This window comes from Oryzias melastigma, linkage group LG17 (assembly GCF_002922805.2).
Source record: "Oryzias melastigma strain HK-1 linkage group LG17, ASM292280v2, whole genome shotgun sequence".
Taxonomy (NCBI): domain Eukaryota; kingdom Metazoa; phylum Chordata; class Actinopteri; order Beloniformes; family Adrianichthyidae; genus Oryzias; species Oryzias melastigma.
This window is the reverse complement of record NC_050528.1, coordinates 24,515,431-24,530,438: the sequence shown is the minus strand read 5'-3', so window position 1 is coordinate 24,530,438 and position 15,008 is coordinate 24,515,431. Positions and strand designations below refer to the sequence as shown.

The following is a 15,008-nucleotide window of genomic DNA, read 5'->3' as shown; positions in this document are numbered from 1 at the left end:
TTCATGCTGACTGAGCTGGAACCATAACACCAACACAAACTGGAGCTATCGAATTTGCACGGATGATGCTCTACCAGAGCTCTTATGACACAGAGAGATAGCTAAACACTGACAGATTAACATTAAAGTGTATCAGGTGTTTCAGGGATGTTCTATGTAAACCAATACATATGTAAAGCTACATTTCTAATGGGAAGTTACTCTGTTGTGGTCATCGACTGTACAACCCCTCATTCCTCATGTTCCAAACAAGAAACTACTTTTGCTTCTGGTTCCAAGAAGCAAAAGTCCCATGGAAATAAACAGCTATTCTTGCTCTTCTACCATTGTTCATGATGTTTTAGTTATTGAAAGTTATTCAAGTTATAACCTGACTAATCACATGTCTCAAAGTATGTAGTCTCACCACTGACTGTGTATTCACTGGACGTATCAATCCCTCCCGTCTTGTGTTCCAAATATGAAGTACCTGCTGGTTCCAAGAGAAGATCAAAATCCAATAGACTTCTACTGAGAAATAGACAGCAATTACTAAGTGATTTAATTTGCCAGAATAACCATTATTGCTTTGATACATTTTTCTTAACATCTTTTTTCTAATCCTAATTTTTGTTTTAGATTTTTTTTTTTTTTTTGGTTGCAAGCTATTTAAGTTATAAGCTAAGCAATCAGATGTCTCAGTAAAAGCATGTGGTGCCCGATGGCCCCCCCTCAAACGTTTGATTGACAGCTTCTCCCAAACCTGCTTTCAGTGAAAGGGGTTTGACTTTGATTGGTGACAGAACTTACTTTGGTGACAGAAGTTCCTCTAAAAACCTGATTCAAACCGACTCGGACCAATCATTGTCGACTGGTTTCAAAATGGCGGCAGACGGATCAGGAAGTCACGGTGACCTCTTTAGCCTGATTTCGCGAGGGCCAGAGGTAAGGCATTTTCTATGTCAACACCTCACTTTGTCCAGTGAATTAATACATGTCTATGGGTCTCACATCTAACATTCAAAGCACTTAATTGATAGATTTCATGTAGTCCCCCTTCAAGTGGTATAGGGGTGGACTTCCAACAACCTCATTCTTGATTGATGAGAGTGGTTGGTACAGAAACAAGACTCAGACCAATCACTGCTTACTGACAGGTTTCTGGCTCCAACATGGCAGGGTACGCATTGCAAAAAATGTCAGTTGATTTGAAAAAAGTTCACTGGAACCAGAAGTAAGCTTTAATTTTTTTTGGGTGACATCACACTTACTCTGTCAGAGTAACAGACCTATAGTGCAAATGTTTCCTATAATTTTAAGGTTTTAAAATAGAGTAGATTGCAAATGTTAGAATAAAAAGCATATCTACAGAGATTTTTGTCAGTTGTGTTTCCTGTAAGTAAAATTGTATAGACAAATTAACTTTTCAGAAAGAAAAAAAACTTTTATTCTTGAAATAAGAAAAATGCATAAGCAGCTATGTGACCTTGAAAATAATTGAACCGTTCCACAAGCCAAATCACTTCCTCTTTCATTCAGCCTGAAGCAGCTTCCAGCAGAAATAAGCTTTTCAGAAGCATGAGCACTGAGAGAACCGTGTTGCGGAGGAAGAGAAACAACACCGAGATCTGTGGCAGTTGAAAGATGACGTCACTGTGGAGGCCACTGCAGGGAACCCACTGGCTGAGTGTACAGACTCCAGAAAAAACAAACACAGAGAGAATGGGCCGGTCAGGCCCTCTGAGCCCACTATAACTGAGCCAAATGTCCTGGATTGTTCTGCTGTCACACCATGTGTCTGTGAGGTCGGCTCAGGAAATTTTATCAGTATGCATGCAATGAAAAAAAAAAAACCCTATTAAACTGATACATAAAGCAAAAACAGACTTCTTTTAAACCAACATATTGTAAAGTTCAATCACTGAGAAAACTGTATCTGCTATTTGTATGTCTATAGATGTATTGGAACTGAAAGAAAGCAGTTCATCATCAAGTGTCCATTGAAAGCGCATTTATAATTATTAAAAACATTGAGGCCACAGCATCGTTCAGGATTTGAAAGGCAGGGTGAAACAAAGGTGTGTTAGAGGCACATAAAAATGGACACCTATAAGTGGTTCACATCACGGTGGACCTTTGAGATTCCCATTCAATGAGGACACATTAGGCAGTCCAATAAAAGTCATCCTGATGCAACCTCTGCGGAAAAAAATGTCAGTGTTTAACAAAATATTATTATGACCTCCAATTATAAAAGTTAGACACCAGTCTGCACTGGTCAGGAACAGTCTTTCTGATTATAGAAAATGGAATTGGCCAAGTCTACAAGCTTTTTTCCATCTCCGGAAAACAGAATTTTGATTTCAAAAGATTACAAAACTAAATTCTTGAGCGTTTTCTCAATAAAACGACCTAACAACTTAAGATAATAACTACCGGTACTGCTTTCTTGAGATTTAGGAATTAAAGTATAGCTCATTTAGTCGAGATAACAACTTCCTTGGTATCACGAAAAAACAACAAACAATCGTTCAATGGAGATCACTGACTGTAGCTAATCTTCTACAAATGTGACTGGCTAACTTGAAAGCTGTTTCAAATTCATTTCCACCTGAGTTTCACCACAACTAGGAAGATGTAAAAGTGCAATCCCAATGCGAGGATGATGTTTTGCATTTTGTGTGTTCTTCATTACTGTTTGAGTTTCAATGTTTAAACTTAAAAGTTATCTTGTTGGAATGTTCTTTTTTTTACATTTTGTTTTTTCCTGTCTTATTTCACAGTATATGATTTCTCAACATTTGCAGGTGTTCTTTTTCTAAATGGTCTGTTCTGATTGGCTGCAAGAAAGTTTGCAGGAAGTGTTCCTGTCTATATAAGTAAGTGTTGAAGATGGCGTCAAGAGGCCTTCCTTGACTCTTGTGTGACCAAATAAGTGAATTTTCCCATCTACAACAGTTGGAAGTTGGTTGTTTTCTCTGGTTTGCCTGATTTCTTTACACCTGCTAGGTCCACACTTTAACAGTCTGTCACCATAGACAATATTTGCACGTACGTGTGCGGCTGTATTGTTTTGTGATTTGTTCTGTTGAAAAAGAGAGCCTTTTTCTCAAGTTTGAGTAGTGAGTATGAGTGCACTGAGTTCAAAGCATCAAGTTTCAGGTGTCATTTGGGTGGCATGTTTACATCAACTGAGACAGCTGCTGCCAGGAAGTAAACACATAATAAATTGATTAATAAGTTGTTACCATTTTGCTTAACATATAAACTGTTACGTTTTTCTACTGATCTCCAAACAAGGAAAAATCCCTAAGATTTTCTGGAAATAACCATTTTATTTCCTCAGATAACAAATTATTAAGTTGTTGTCTAGAAGAAACAAGCAATAAATTTATTCTGCTATCTCAGGAAAACCAAATTAGAGCAAAAAAAAGAACATTAGCAGACAAGGTCATCCTCATCTTCTATGGGTTAGTGTTAAAGACACAGGTGTATGTGGGGGCGAGATCATACCCAAACTCAGTCTGTCGATATCAAACTAGCATGAAATGAATTGTTACATTTAGAAACTGGATACTATAATTTGATACATTCTTAAAAAATTGAAAAACTTGAATCCCTTACCTGATATATATATATATATATATATATATATATATGTGTGTGTGGGGGGGGGGTGGGGGTGTGTGTGTGTGTGTGTGTGTGTGTACATCATACTGGAAGAGGTTTTGTGCATAACAAGAGCAGAAGTCCTTCATTTGTGGCATTAAAATAAGCTTTTTTTTTTAATTAAATCTTGACCTCAAAACTGAAAATGCATCTTGTGATTCTGACTCCCAATTGCTACTTTTATTAATTATATTAAAAATCACAAGGTGACCACCACAATTTTCTTGCTTTCAGAGCTTTAATAAAACTTTTATTTGCAAAGTTTTTGATTGCAGAATGGCACCATAAAGTAAAATGCTGAAGACAAAATGATAGAAAAAATCAAAATAAAACAGAGTGAAAATGTGAGGCTGTCACTATGACGCCTTCACGGTTTGAGTGGCCAGCGCTGGAAGATTAAAGGCGAGCATCTGTCTGCTTGAGCAGGAGTCCAAACAACCCTGCAGGATCCACCTGTGTCTCCCTGCCAGCAGGGAGGGGCACAAGATGCTCCCACATATGCCAGTTTCGTTGTACAAATGATTAACTTTTCCCCAGCGTACTTTTCACTGGAAACACCACTTTACAGAGTAAAAACAACTTTTTGCATATTTAGATTTTTCTGATGCAAATAAAAAATGCTTTGCATAAGATATATTAAATTACACTTTTAACTATCAATAAATAAAACTTTTTTAGGCATCTCCAGAATTTTTTATTTTTTATTTTTTTACAGAAAAGGAAAACATTTTACATCAGTGTAAACATAATTATTGTACATTAAATATAGGTTTAAGTAATACTTTGAAGTACTTTGACAACAATCACATATCCAAGGATTGTTTTTCATACGCTGAACATTGTCCGGTAGTGTGGTATTAAATTGCTAAGCATTTGTTCGATGATACAAACAGCCCTGAAAACTGAGAACCCAAATGCAGTGCAGAAACGTTAACAGCCTTAGTCAGCGATATGTTTTTCAGTTCCCATTGATTTTTGGCCTCATCATGTGTATTAAGACACGGAAAAATGAACTCACGGATGAGGCTGTTCTCCTTGAAGCGGCGGCGACAGGCTGATCGGGAATCTGAGTCAGCAGGTTGTCGACCTAAATGACAGGAAACATTGAAAGTACAAGAAAACACTGAAAGTTATCAGAAGAGGGAAAAACACCAACGTCAGCTTTAAGGCAGGGGGAACGGCGGCCGATCGCAGGACCTTTAGGCGCCGCTGTAGACTTCACTGTTTTACCTGCTGTAATGCAAGAGGCTGAATTTGAATTTCCAATTATGCCTTGACAAACCTGTTTGCATTAAAACCTGATACTGAAGAGCTCTTGTGTGGTTTCAGCTGGGCAGAGCAGAGCAGGCACCACCTGGTTTTATTATCTTTGTTTAAAGAGCAAGTGTACAAAAACTGAAAGCATTTCTTATATTTAAAAAGATGACTGTGTTAAAACTTTTGACGTTGGACATATTTAATGCTTTATTCGGGTCATTATGAAAATTGTATAATAATTAATGTTCTTTGCATTTGAACTAGTCATCAACAAAGTCACATCTTTTTATATTAAGTTTTAAAAACGTACACAGAATTTCTTCTTTACACTAATTTCAATCAAAGCTTCAATGAGCAAAATGTTCCATTTAAAAACATTAAAAGAATCCAAATTCAACAACAAAAAAAAAAATTAGTCATTTTTTTTCATTTTCTTCCCTCTGCAATGCAAAGTACTGACTGTTTTTAGACCTACTGTTCACCATTAAGATCGTTATGATACCCCTATGTGGTTAATATATATATAATGTAATATTAGAGTATGTTAAAGACTGTCTTGGTTCAATGCTATAAAACTGACATTTTATTTTTAAACATTGATTATGAAATATTTGAATCTTTACTGGGAGGAAATTTTGGTCATGTGACTAAAATAGCACTTTCTAAAACAAAAAAAATAGATTTTTAAACCCTCTTTTAGAGATTCGGAAACCACAAACTGTAGCATATCTTTATAATAGTTAAATGTGAGAGACGTGACACGCTTGGAATTGGTTACAATTACAAGTAGGTCTTTAAATGACTGAGGAAATGAGATAATCAAGAAAGAGTGTTTTTGTCCTGGTTCCACTTTGCATCTCATTTAATTCAACTAATGCATCTTCTGGCTTTCTATAATAACAAGAACTTGCACTGTGCCATATAGTGGCGTAATAATTCAGATAGAGTCATTTTGGAAAAAAAACAAAAAAAAACAAAGAAAAGTCTGATGAATAGAAATAATTTAGTAGATAAGATCAATGAAAAAGATTAAAAAAGTAATCTTGCTAAACTTTCTTTATCTTCACACCACCAAAATAATCTGACAATTTCTTTATAGGTGGTCGATGAAAAGTCTCTTAGACGAATTTGATTTTGGAGGTGATGAGGTTTAAATTTGATTAGCTTGATATGTTTGATTTTTCACCTCATCTGCTAATAAGCACAAAAAAACGTTTGCACTCAAATGTGTTTTAATAGCTCATAAGGGAACATGCAACTGATTTTGAAAAGCCAACTGTCAGTACTTCCTCCTTTGGAAGCAAAAATAACGGACAAGTCATCACAGCAATCACATCTGTAATACTCCACCAACTGAGTCATCCTCCTGACAGTCCTTTTAAACGCACCTGCATGTTGTCTCAAACAAACAATAAAAGCACAGGTGCCAGCCAAGATCATACCCCACAACAACTGCTTTTATTTTGTGTTTTGTCAATTTCTAAATCATATTTTATGCTTGCAAAACATTTACTAAATGTCATGAAGTTATTTCCAAGTTTCTAAAGAATCTATGCTTTTAAAATCCCACTGTAGAATTGACAGGAAACTGTTATTATTAGTATTCAGGGGCGGTCCTACGGGGGGGGGGAAGGGGGATAGCTGCCCCCTAGGCAAAAAGCTTGCCTCCAATTTTTAAGACAATATTAGAATAATTATCATTAAAGATGAAGAAATCATCAATACAAGCTTTTTAGTGGATCACAAACACTTAAAGACACACTAAATCAAAAAACTGTTTCAAATACGTATTTGCGATCCTTTCAAAATGGCTTCAATCTTTGCTGTTCTCACCTAAAATAAAATGTTCCATCTCTGCCACTGTTAATACTGCAAAAATTCTATTGCTGCAGGTCACTTTAGTGTTGCAAAGTTCAAACTGAAATGGCAAATCCTTACCAAGTTTCCAGCTTTTTCACAATTTCATAATGTAATGCATTAACTCCACAGACAACATGACGTTAAACCAAGAGATGCAACAATTCTCTTAACGATTCAGTTCAAGCCACAATTTTTTGGGGTTACGGTTTGATCTGGTTCGATATATGATTTCTGTATTACAAAATAAAAACATAAAACGAAAAATCCTTTATTAAATTTGATAATAGTCAAACAACACTTAAAAAAAAAACATTTCAGTTGACTTATACTAAACCTGGTGTATTATAATAAAACAATAAACCATAAATATTTCATAAATTTAATTTACCACAAAACACATATTTCATTGTAAAAATATGCAGTAGGGATGCAACGATTCACTTTTCCGTGAGGTGCAGTGGTACAGCAGTCAACCTCTGATCAGATGATTGTAGGTTTGATTCCCGCCCTGCCCTCCCATGCGTCTGGTAGAACGTTGGTGCCAGTGTTCGGCAGCAGTGCCGCCATCAGTGTGTGAATGGGACTGTGACTGTAGCGCCTTGAGGACGGTAGAAAAGCGCTATACAAATATACGCCATTTACTATTCCCCACAATTCAGTTCAACAGTGTAATATACAGTCAACGTAACCATTGACTGTACAAAAACTGGATCAAGCTCTTTACCAAAACATGACTAAAGATCTCTTCAGTGGAAATCACTTTGCAATCCTTGTTGGGATAGTTAATTTATTTAAACTCTATAATTCGTGGACCAATTTTGAACGTCTAAACATCAGACACAATCCTTCTTACTGCTACTTTGGTACGGTAGAGGCATGCTGCAAGACGGTTAGGAGGCGTCAGCTATGAAGGTACTCTGATAAGTGTTTGATTGCTGAGAAAACAGTGTGAGAAGCAATGTGTATCATGTTAAATGTTTTTTGTTTTTTAATGAGTCTGTCTCATCATTGCTACTTTGCTACTCTGTTTCGTCCCGTAAAGTCCGGCTACGGTGGCCTTTTTGGTTCAGTTGTTCTGCTTTGAGCACAGAGCCTATTCAGACTGAGGAAACTCAAGCCTCATTTCCACTGAGCAAATGGTCCGGTACGGTCCTGTAAAGAGTGGTCCAGTTAATTCTAGCGAGTGTTTCCACTCAGTTAAACCTTTGCTTCCACTTAGCAGTTAGTTTTCAAGGCGCATACGTGGTGTAGACTGCTAACGTATCGCTAGCTCACCCTGCATCACACCGTCGCCAAAAGATCGCAAGAAAAGTTTCCAGTTCCACCGCAGACCGGCCCTTCCTGTTGTTTGCAGGCATTTTCAATTAGACTCGTGACGAAAAGAGAACACAGGAAACAGCAAAAACTCAAATGGTTACAAACGTAGGTAATATTAGCTTAAATGAGCGCTATGTTGGTGCTTTCTAATGTTATCATCACTTTCTGCCAATCAATGGGTGCTCCAACCATTCCCTTCTTATTTTCAATGGACCTACAATCAAGAGGTACTGTTCAGTACTGTTTAATTGGTCCATTCTACAATGAAAATGCTCAAAATACCAGATCAGACCACCAGACCGCTTAGTGGAAACGAGGGTTTAGAGCTCAGTCTGATTGAAAATAAACCGAGACCACCTGGAAAAAACGATAGGTCTGAGACCGGATCCTTGTCCCAGACCAGGGTCCACTTAGGTCCATTAAAAACGGAAAATTCATTCTGAATTATCTGGGAAAACAAAGTTTGGTTTACTTTAAGCGAGCCAAATGAGTCCATACACCTTAAAAAAATAGATAAAGTTGATATCAATAAAGATTACAGTCAGATTAAGGTAGATTAAAAAAGTAGTGGCTTTGAGGTGTTTTTTTATATCATTTAAAGAGGTTTCTCCTTTTGGAAGAAGTAATAAAATATGACACAGATGAGACAGTTTAGATGTAATATCTTCATTCTGGAATAAACCAATGAGCAGAATCAATGTCATTTGACAGCCGGACCAACCGTCTGATAACAAACTTAGTTTTACGACCCTTTCACTCACTTCTCATTCACTCCATTGAAGTTGCGCTTACGCAAGCTCACTGTAACACACTGTGCCACATTTCTTTTGTTTGCCTCCTACGTAAAAGAGAGTCAATGGCGGTTAATTCATTTGCTTTGCTGCCACCGTTTCATTTACACGGAGGGAATTAAGCGTTCCGTGTGACCGTGTGCATCATGCAGCGCCCACAATGAGGCAGCAGTGCCAACGGAAAGGGCTCGGTAACCGATGGGGACCGCGGCGTGCTCACTTCATTAACTGAATGAAGTGATGTTGGGAGTCTAACTCAATGTCAGATAATAGTTTAGCTTCAAAAATGACGCGTCTGAAAGGCGCCAGGACAAACACATCAACCCAATTGTCCTGTAAAATGACACTTGCCTTTTTGTGTAAATGCCCAAAACTTCAAAGAATTGTCGTAAAAACACGGCGACTAACCGGGAGATAAACACGGCCACGGATGTACACACAAGTGACAGAGAACTTAAGGACAAACCTTGTTTTTTTGTCTTCGCTCTGAGTGCTCCTTCGCTCGGGTATCCTCCGGTCGGGATGAGTCCGCTGTCCGTCGAGCCGCCGCTCGGCTCCTCTCGGTGCCATTCGCGCGCGCTTGTTCCCCTCGCGACCCCGCGAGCACGTCGATTGGCTTCAGCCCTGACGACGTATGCCAGCCGCGCGCGCACGCGCACTGCCCTCTGGCGACCAGTCAACTTGTGACCGGAGCAGAATGGATCAGTGTTCGACCAGAACCCCCGGTCCTGTCCACATATGTTCTCATATAGAGTTTTCCACTTATAGATTGCTCTAAAAAGCCTTTATTGCTTTGAAGTTATTCACAGTGAGGTTTATTATTTTTCTTAAATAATAAATACCCATCATCCTAAATAAATATAAAGTTACTCATTCAATAGTCCATAATTTCCCAGAATTACTTCTTGTAGCCTATTTATGGATATTCTCTAATACAATGGAATATCTGTTTATTTTAATAGTGTTTGCTAGAATTGGCTTTTCTTTTGACCATCAGTTTGTAAGATGTTTTACAGTGTCACTCAATAACTTAAACACAGTGCTGCGTTCAAGGCCAAACTCCAGCGTTTGGAATAATTTTGATATCTTGGTTGTTGCCAGGCAACAGCTGTCCTGCACAAAGATGAAGAGGTGTCCCTGGGCCCTTCTTCGTCTTCATTTCCCTCCGTTTTTCCTTCACGTCTTTCCATCTCGACCTAAAATCCATATTCATTTTCCCACTTTATACATTTATCATTAAGTTGGAACAGATTACACAATGTTTCAAGAAACTATTTTTTTTATTCAATAATTCACTACTTGCCAGTTTTGCTCAGCCACATTAAATTGATTTTTTTCTCTCCTTTTTTGTGCATTTGTACGATTTGTGAATAATGTTAAAGTTCCTGCAGAGGAATGTGCTTTTATTTTGGAGAATCAAAAATTCAGATTTGGGTAAACTGTAATTTATGAATATTGAAATGGTTACTTTCTTTTACAGGAATGCACTCGTTCGGAGCAGGATCATATAAACAGCAGGATGCAGAGCCAACATGCATGAGCTGAAAACACACCATCTTCCATTGAAAAAAACAAACATTAATATTAAACATGTACAGCACCATGAAAGACAGTTGAAAGCAAGGCAGTATAAGATGGGGGGAAAAGGGGGGTTTTCCTTGGAATTTAGAATTTTATTAGATTTCATTTTTTTTCTCTAGAGAGATCCGGTGATTTAAGGCAGAACGGTTAAAAAATTGTTAAGAATTTAAAAGTACTCTTTCTGAGTTCCAATAAAGGTAAGACACATAAGCAGCCTACCTCATAAGTACCTTTCAGAACCATTTTAAAAAAGAGCTAAGTGGATGAAACCTATCTTAATTTGAAAAAAAAAACCCTCAGGCACTTTTCCACACAGCTGCACTATGTTCTTTCGGATAATTAGGACATAAAAAATGATTCAAAAACAGCACAAAAGACAATTTATTCAGCACACTTAAAGGTTTATCTTAATTTATGTTGAACGTTTTAAAATTTGACGTAAATATATCACATGGCAAAATCAAAATTGTCCAGCTTCACTGAAGCTCCAGATTCTAAATTGATGGGAAGAAATTCTGCTGTAAGAGGATTGCTGTGCTCTCCCTCCTGATGAAATGTAATCACTGGGGGCGGGCAGCACAGATGTTATTCACATAAATAATAATTTTTCTGCAGAGTGTGTCTTTTGTTTGTGGTGGAAAAGCTTCACCGCATTCCAGGGTGTAACTGCACGCTCGATTTGTTATCACATCCTATTCATCTGTGAATTAGAATGGATTTAATCGTTCTTTTTTTGTTACGTCAATCACTCGCATCCAGCTTTACCGACAATCTCAATTCAAAATTTCCTGCTTGAATGCATCAATTATACCCGGAACTAACAAAAAAGCAGTTTTGAGTATTGCAAAGCTGCCTCTAAATTATTAAGCATCAATTCACACTTCTATGTTTCAACCATATGGCCGAACTGAACGCTCTCACCCGGCATCTCCTCCGCCTCTCATGGGATTCAGTTACCAGGGCTCGCTGCAGCTGATGTAGCGTTCAGAGAGAATGAGTAAGGTCGGGCGTGGAAACGATCAACAAACATGTGCAGGAGCTTTTATAAAAAAGCAAGACAGGGCAGCTGAATTTTCTAAACAGTTTTAATCAATGTTAGAAAACAAATGCAGTCGTAAGCTTTAAAAAAAGATGTTTTTTTTTTCTTCAGGCTGTTGTAGTGTAGGCACAGGAGTCACAACAGAGATACCAAACATTTGTCCTGGAGAGTGTATTTAAGGTGTCAGTTGAATAGAATATATATATTTCCCAAATAAAGCAGAAGAAAGCTAAACATAAATCGTGAATTGTACAGGACAGCGAGCAGTTCTCTTACAGATGAGGGGCGACTCCCATAAATCATCCACAACAAAAACAGTACGAGGCTGTGATTTTCATTTAGTTACATATTGCTGTAATCCTTAAAACATAACAGGAAAACAACAACAACAAAAAAAGAAGATTTTCACACACAAAAATAAAAGTTTATGCTATGTATTCACCTAAAAGCAAATGTACAAAGTCAGTTTGTAATACGACATTACTATTTTGCCACCATTTAAAGGCTTTTCTTGTAGCTACTTTCACTGGATAGATCAAACCACAGCCTACAAGCTCACTCGCAGTCCGACATTGTCTTTGGTGAAGAGGTAAACACATGCACTGGGATGAGAAGCAAAGCTTGCAAAAACACAAATGAAAAACTCATAAACTGATTACTCATAGTTGCTTGTTATTCCACAACGGTAAGGACACCTCTCTGTTGAAAAGGAGGAAATAGTGCAGTATGCTTTTCAGTGTGCTTTACAATCCTTTATGATATTGATTAACTTAAAGATAATATAGAAAAGGTGGAGCAAAAAGGGGTACAAGTTAAGGCAAAACACGCTCAAATGTAAAGGTTACTTAAGGGCGTGTGAAGGCATCACTTGGTCTCACATGGAAAGGCACATAAAGAAGGCACACGCGGGCTGTGCTTAATGTCCCTCATTGAAAACACAAAGAAGTCAGCCTGATAATACGTTGAAATATTTGCTCTTGATGCATCTCCCTTTGAGCGAAGGACAACACGTGCTCCTCAAGATATCTAACCCCCTACCATATAGACTATCTGCACACCTCCCATAAACAGTCTACCACTGCTCCCAGCTGAAGTCGTCGCCGCCTCCAAAGACGACAAAAAACCCGAGGATGGTGAGAAAGATGACGGCGTTTCCCGTCATCACCAAACCGCAGGCGCCCCACTGGATCTGTAGACAGAAAAAGGTGAAATGTCCACTCTTCAGGACCTGTTTGTATTTTTACAAATTTAGAACGGGCCGAGGAGAGCTCACCGTGTTTTTTCGGGCCAGGATGATGGGGAGCCCAAACGCAGACACCACGATGCCAGTCGTTATGAAGTACGCCAGCTCTCTGCAGGCGCTGCTGGACTCCGTGCTGTCACTGAGGCGTCTGGATATGAAGGTCGGGATTGGGCTCAGCACGTAGAAAATCAGGACAAACAGCGGCCAATACACCCTGTGGAAAAGGAGCCAAGGTTTGAGTTCAGCCTCTGAAACTGTCAGGAGAGAAAAACAAACACCGGCAGCTTGTTTTCAGTTCTGCTGCAGAGACTCTCATTACAGTGGGATTTCCCAACACAGTACTTTGCTATGCAAAGCGTTTTCTAAACAAAGTTTGCTTCCTCTGCTTCCATGCAGCTGCATGCTAGTGGGTTGTTTAGAGACTAACTGATGCTTAAGCAAATAATCCATATTTTGCCAAAATGTAAAAAATGAAAGCGTGCTTTTTACATTCAAATTATGTGGTCTTTTACACCCCTAAAGGAAAAAAAAATGATTTTTCTGTGAAATGATGTCTCCACATTTAAGTAAGTTTAATTAAAGACACTTTTAAAATCACGTTAAATCAAAATTATCGCCTTGCACAAAAGGAAAACGTGCATGATATCTAGTTTAGCAAACATCCATTAAATAGAACAAAATGGCAAACTAGAGTTTCAGGGTGTATTCAAACAAGAAACATGCGAACTCTGGTTCATTTTAAGTGGACCGAATGTGTCCAGTTTTTAGACAAAAATATGTAATTTGGGTTTTCAAAATGCATTTATGTAAGGCAGGAGAGCAAACATTTATCTTAGAAGGATTCCCATCAAAAATATTATTTTTCTTGTCCAATTTTCATTTTTGTCATTTCCACTACTTTTAAAACTTCATTACAAACCACAAAAAGTTACACGAACCCGTTTATTCCCTCTGTCATTGGGCTCTTTATATTTTTCATACAGATTTTCTCAAATTTTATTTTAGATCTTCTATTTGTTAATTTCCTTTGTCTCAGATCCTTATTGATTCATGTTTTACAGCTGTCATCCTTTAGCTAGTGTGTACTTATGCCATAATAACTGGCCAATGTGGACATCATAAATGCATATTGCTGCTTCTAATGTTATTTGTTTATAGTTTGCATTGAATTATTTCCAGATGAATGGCTTTTAAGGGGATTTTTTTAGTTATTGCATTTAAATCGAAACTACAAACTGACAATAAACAAATTTAGTTTTTGAATTATCTAATTTATTACTAAAGAAATGTTAAAAAAATAACAAACAGGGAAAAATAGAAACAGAAAACATCTGATAAATGTTTTAATAGCAGAATCTGCTCCTAATCCTACAGAGAAATGCTGCTGAGGAGCCACATAAACACGAATAAACAGGCTCTCAATTGTTGAGAAGCTTATTGAAGACAAAAATAATCATTTCTCTCTTGTTATGCTGTTTATGTTGCTATTGCTGAACTCAGTTTATTCAGGAAGAAGAGTTCAGGTTTGTGTGTAAACAGTGATTCGTACCCGTACTGTTCCAGTGCACAGCCGAGCAGGAGGAACGTCAGTCCAATGGCACCGCTGAACGACAAGCCAACCAATGCTAAAGAAAAACAGAAAGATACAAAAACGAAACCAAAAATGACATCAAATGAACTCCGAGCCCCACGATAAAGTTCAAAGCTAAAAACCGAAGGGAGCGAAGTGCTAGCTAACATGCTAACTCAATAACAAATGTGGTAGTACTATCACGTAATGGAAAGTATTTCAAGTTCACTGCGAAAAGTATTATTCTACGCAGCTACAATCCCCAGTTAGCCCTCAAATAATGTGTTTCAATTAGGTAAAAGTTTCAGAAATCTGAGCTAGCTGCTAGCTACGTTTTCTTTTTTCGCAACAAAAGTGAAGTTGAAAATAAACTACAATAAAAAAATATATAAAAAAAACACGCTGCCTCATTTTATTTAATCATAATCAACATACCTTTAATTCCGGCCATTTTTAAAATAAAAATATTTTTTAAAGTGTCTCTGAGGAGTTCTGTGTTTTATTGGCTTTGTTTATGTGCCGAGGCTCCCCGTCTCAGAAGGGAGACTTCCTGCTTCCTCCTTCAGGTTTTCTCTGGTTTCGTCATCGGCGGTCTTAAAGCAACAGTAATAACACTACGCGCATGCGCGCTCGACGCAAAAATTCACCAGGGGAAACTCATTTAAACCCCAAGATATTTTCGTTTTTTCTCCTCTATCTTTA

General features: G+C 37.7%; 2 protein-coding genes across 2 annotated transcripts in view; both read right to left on the bottom strand.

Annotated features, from left to right (window-relative positions):
- Nucleotides 1-9,641, bottom strand: part of LOC112147212 (cAMP-specific 3',5'-cyclic phosphodiesterase 4B) — a 71,644-nt gene extending 62,003 nt beyond the window's left edge. Inside the window, exons 1-2 of the mRNA XM_024273436.2 lie at nt 9,340-9,641; nt 4,667-4,735 (exon numbers count right to left, since the gene is read on the bottom strand). The gene's annotated coding sequence lies outside the window, so the exon portion shown is untranslated. The remainder of the gene's footprint in view (nt 1-4,666; nt 4,736-9,339) is intronic.
- Nucleotides 9,642-11,521: 1,880 nt separating this feature from the next.
- LOC112147222 (leptin receptor gene-related protein) lies at nt 11,522-14,914 on the bottom strand. The gene is made up of 4 exons (XM_024273449.2): nt 14,742-14,914; nt 14,286-14,361; nt 12,767-12,950; nt 11,522-12,682 (listed from the first exon to the last, which is right to left on the bottom strand). The coding sequence occupies exons 1-4, from the start codon at nt 14,755-14,757 to the stop codon at nt 12,566-12,568; spliced, it is 393 nt and encodes a 130-aa protein (XP_024129217.1). The 5' UTR covers nt 14,758-14,914; the 3' UTR covers nt 11,522-12,565.
- Nucleotides 14,915-15,008: the final 94 nt, after the last annotated feature.